Source organism: Aegilops tauschii, chromosome 7, assembly GCF_002575655.3.
Source record: "Aegilops tauschii subsp. strangulata cultivar AL8/78 chromosome 7, Aet v6.0, whole genome shotgun sequence".
NCBI classification, from domain to species: Eukaryota; Viridiplantae; Streptophyta; class Magnoliopsida; order Poales; family Poaceae; genus Aegilops; species Aegilops tauschii.
Window position 1 is genome coordinate 524,660,690 of NC_053041.3, and position 4,174 is coordinate 524,664,863.

The 4,174-nt window shown below is 46.2% G+C and overlaps 1 protein-coding gene across 2 annotated transcripts; it reads right to left on the minus strand.

Annotated features, from left to right (window-relative positions):
- Positions 1-313: 313 nt before the first annotated feature.
- LOC109778761 (uncharacterized) lies at positions 314-3,810 on the minus strand. Of its 2 annotated transcripts, none has more exons than XM_020337338.4 (6): positions 3,529-3,810; positions 2,629-2,880; positions 2,360-2,538; positions 2,024-2,264; positions 858-994; positions 314-749 (listed from the first exon to the last, which is right to left on the minus strand). In XM_020337338.4, the coding sequence occupies exons 2-6, from the start codon at positions 2,858-2,860 to the stop codon at positions 522-524; spliced, it is 1,017 nt and encodes a 338-aa protein (XP_020192927.1). In that variant the 5' UTR covers positions 2,861-2,880; positions 3,529-3,810; the 3' UTR covers positions 314-521. The 2 variants fall into 2 exon arrangements, with proteins under 2 accessions (XP_020192927.1, XP_020192928.1); XM_020337339.4 differs by having other exon boundaries at positions 3,156-3,808.
- Positions 3,811-4,174: the final 364 nt, after the last annotated feature.

A 4,174-nucleotide genomic window follows, 5' to 3' on the forward strand; every position in this document is an offset into this window, starting at 1 on the left:
GTCGACGGCATAGAAATGTGCAGGCCTTCATGGAAGCTGCGCTCTTAGAAGTGTACAACATCACAGATCAACAAGAACGCCAGGGAGGTTGCAAAATTCATCAGCTAAACAACAGAAAAAAGGGAAAGAATCAAACCATGCACTTCATACTTGATATTAGTGTAGTGTCAAAAACGCTCTTATATTACGGGACGGAGGGAGTAGTCAACAAGGCATTTCACAGGTACAGGAAAAAGATATGAATGTATCTTTCATGTATTTTTAAGATGATACGTATATGTGAGTATGTTAGCAATATGCAAAAAAAACAATGTTTAGTAATGGCAAGATTGGAGCCAAACGCTCACTTTGGATACAGAACTGTTTGTACATGTTATCAGTCACAGCATCATCATTACATTACATCCATGTTTCACTTTCTTACACTTCAGAAAATATATTCTGAACACAGGTTACAAGCAAAGAAACCAGGGGGGAAACAGTACCGCAGAGTTGAGTGGGCGACCCCAAACGCCAGAACCTTAATCTGGCAAGGCCGTCCCTCTTTCCAAGTTGTTCTTGATCTCGAGCGTGTATTTGCCAAAGGCCCTCTCGATCTTCTTGTTGAAGTGCTCGTTCCGGTCGTTGATCGAGTCAACGTCCTTGTCTTCGTTGAACTTGCGCCTCCTGCTGAACGCCTTGCGCTTCTCGTCCCGCTCCTTGAGCTCATTAACCATTCGGTCGATGTTTGGTTCCGCCACCCTAGACACCTGTGCAGTGCAGATCAATAAGATGCCAAGTACTTTGGGCTCCTTACTAAAATAAAAGGACCATAAATAGAATACAGAAAAGTTGGTGCGATAGGCCGACGGCAGTACCTTCCCATATTGAAGACTTGAAGCCTCACGGTAGAATTCAGGATCGGTTTCTTTCGCTCTATTGTATGCATCCATGTCGACTTCTATGTTTTTGGTCCTCTTCTTGTATGCATCATACAAGGTTTTCTGGTTGAAAACTGCAAGCAGAAACACCTTATTCAGATACATACAAGAGACTTTAAATAAAAATAAGTTACATGCCTTGTATTTAATTGCCTATACAGCTTCATAGAAGATATTATCAAATAAAGATGTTACATTTCTTGTATACAATTATTGAAAATGGTAAATTAAAAGTAACGGTCTAGACAGCTTCTGAATTAATTTAAATGTCGAAGATACTAATCTCAAGTTTATCAAGAATCATACAACTCAGCACTCACAGTACCTGTTACTCAATATTACTAACAAGCACAGCTTAAAACTTCCAATGCAATATTAGAGTTGTATGCAGAAGTTGATAGGAAGCATTTCTCACGATTAAATTTGTGGCTTCACTGAGTAAATGCAGGATAAACTAAAACAACCAATGGATAAAGTGTGCAATCAGGTAGTAATAGTAAAGTTCCTTAAGTTTTCCATTCTCTAGCTTAGATGGAACAAAGGTTCAAAGGTCAGCGAAACACAGCTGGGAGATCATCCAAAAGTTTATCTAAGTAAGAAACATTATACTGCAACATAAATGCAGAATAGAATAGAACATCGCCGGACATTTGATAAGTTTGCAATCATGTACTCCCTCCGTTCCTAAATATTTGTCTTTTTAGAGATTTCAAATGGACTACCACATACGGATGTATTTAGACATATTTTAGAGTGTAGATTCACTCATTTTGCTCCGTATGTAGTCACTTGTTGAAATCTCTAGAAAGACAAATATTTAGGAACGGAGGGAGTAGCATCAGGTAATGTTTCTTGATTTTTCCCATTAGAAAGCTTAGAAAGAACAAAGCCTCAAAGATTAGTAACAAACAGCTGGGTGATTATCAAATAAAACATACCAAGTCAAAATTGTGCTCAAATATGCACAACGAGTTGATCATAAGATAGGTCAATAGCAACACAGGAGTTTAAAGAGTATAGATTTGGAGATATATTTACTGAAGCTGTGAGCCATCACTCCACACTGATAAAATAAAATAAATGAAGCTAGGAGATGAGCTCACCATCCCAGCCATGCGGTGCGGGTTCCTTCTCCCACTTCTTGTATTTTGCTTCTGCCATATCCTGTGTATCCAGCATGTAAGACTTCGACATATCCAGGCCATTTGAATCAAGCAGCTTTCCAATCTTCTTTTTCCTGTCTTCCAACCACTTCTCCTTAGATATGCCTCTGCTCTCGCCACGAGGCTCCATACTCTTCTTCTCCGCAACCATCGCCTGCTGATTCGCCTTCCTAGCTTCGTTCTGGCAGCACATAAAACACGAAGGAGATAAACATCCTAGACCACAGATGCACCAGCTGAATTAGTTAACTAAAGGGCACAGAATGTTCATCATACCATCTTAAGCTGCAGCTCAAACAGCTTCTTCTGCTTTTCGGTCATCTGCGGGTAACCGTCATCCGCGGTGGCGGCGTCCTCCTGCTGCCCAGAATGATCATCGCCATCGGCCTGCTCTGGAGCGACTCCTGATTTGCCAGAACCTCCAGCAGGCTTCTCTGGCTCCCCGCGCTCCGCCGCTAACAAGAAGTCAATCAAATAGACAGTAAGTACATACACAGACGGCTATGATTGTGTTCTAAAATGCAAACTGAAAGGCGAGGCCATACCTGCGTTGGCATCGGCAATCTTCTTAAAGCAGTACTCAGAGCAGCCATGGTAGGGGTTGGAGGCGTTGATGCAGTCAGGGTGCACGGTGCGGTCCTCCGGGGGGCCCTTCCACGAGTCGGGTTGCTCTTCGAGGAGGCGGCGCTTGGCCTCGGCGATCTTGTTGAGGCAGTAATCGTTGCACTCGTGGGCCGGGTTCGACGAGTTGACGCACTCCGGCTCTGACTTCCCCATCGAGCTCTCAGCTCTTGCGTCTGCGCATTTCCGACAGAACCCTAGATTAGGTTGGCACGAATTTCACGAAACACACTAGCAGCTGCGAGTCCGTTAACGGCACTACTGCCGTTAGGAGGTGTTTGTTTCGTTGAGTGGTAACGTAAATCGTAAAGGGGAACTGATTACAGTCTGTAACAGCTCCGGACTGGACCAACCACGTTTTGTTTGGTTCTTGCAGTGTAAAGGAAACAGGTACCTTAAGAAGACATATTTTTTGCCTTCAAGATCAAGAAGATGGACCATTAACCCTAACCTTGAGATATGCAGAGGAGGTTGATGGAGGAGGAAGAGATCAACTAGAAATCCGCAGATGGCCCTTTGCTCCTCGCCGGCGGCTTCAACAGTCCATCCTCGTCGGCTTCACGTCGGCATCGGCGGCGGCTGGAGTGGTCGTTGCCGGCGGCTGGAGCAGGAGAGGAGGAACGAGGGGAGGCAGCGGCGCTCGACCCGAAGGGGGGTCGAGGGGAGGTGGCGGCGCTGGATTCGAAGGGGGGTCGAAGGGAGGCGGCGGCGCAGACAGATCGAGGGGAGTCGCGGGGGAGGAGGAGGGCTCGGGGTGGTAAGGAAACAAACACCTCCTTAATCCAATGTCACTACTGCTAAATAGGTTGATTTGGAGCCCGTACCTTGGGTGCGATTCGAGGCGGCGGATCTGCTGCGGGTCGACGGGGGCTGCGCCTGGTGGAGGCGGAGAGGCGGAGGCCGGGAGGGAGGGAGGAGTAGTGGCAGCAGCACCGGCGTCGGGCGGGAATCCGGCGGGGCTTGGCCTGGCGACGGTCGAATCCGGCGGGCGGCGACGGGGATCGTGACGAACCCTAGAGCTTCGCCTGGAGAAGAGAAGCGCTATCGCCTGGTGAAGCGAGACGGTAATGGCTGGCTGGTGGTGGACGATTTGGGCCGTTACCCGCGTGGCAGGCTCGCAGCCGGGAGAAGAACACCGACAGCGAGTGGGCTGCACAGGGCCACGGGCTGGGTCGGGAGAATCACGCTTCGTCCAGTTTTGGAACAGGTTGATTTTTTTTTTTGGTTCATTTATTTTTGTTCACTTATATACTCAAAATTCACTTAAAAAACTTATATACTCAAAATTCGCTCAAAAAACTTATTATATACTAAAAAGAGAACAGCCAGCCATGGTCGGAAGATTCAAAATCAATGTGGATGCATCGGGTATTGCACTAGCAAAAGGGCTCGTGCATTGCAGCGGGAGAAAAAAGTTTTTGAAATCTAGTGGAATTTAAAATCTCATTGTTAGTTTATTTAATTTTGTAA

What these genes read in the sequence shown, in the direction of transcription:
- LOC109778761 (XM_020337338.4), bottom strand. Translation starts at nt 2,860, where the DNA reads ATGGGGAAGTCAGAGCCGGAGTGCGTCAACTCGTCGAACCCGGCCCAC. An exon ending in TTGAGCTGCAGCTTAAGATG is followed by an intron (nt 2,265 to 2,359) that starts GTATGATGAACA and finishes ATGTGCTGCCAG; the next exon opens with AACGAAGCTAGGAAGGCGAA. An exon ending in CAAGTCTTCAATATGGGAAG is followed by an intron (nt 750 to 857) that starts GTACTGCCGTCG and finishes TGCACTGCACAG; the next exon opens with GTGTCTAGGGTGGCGGAACC.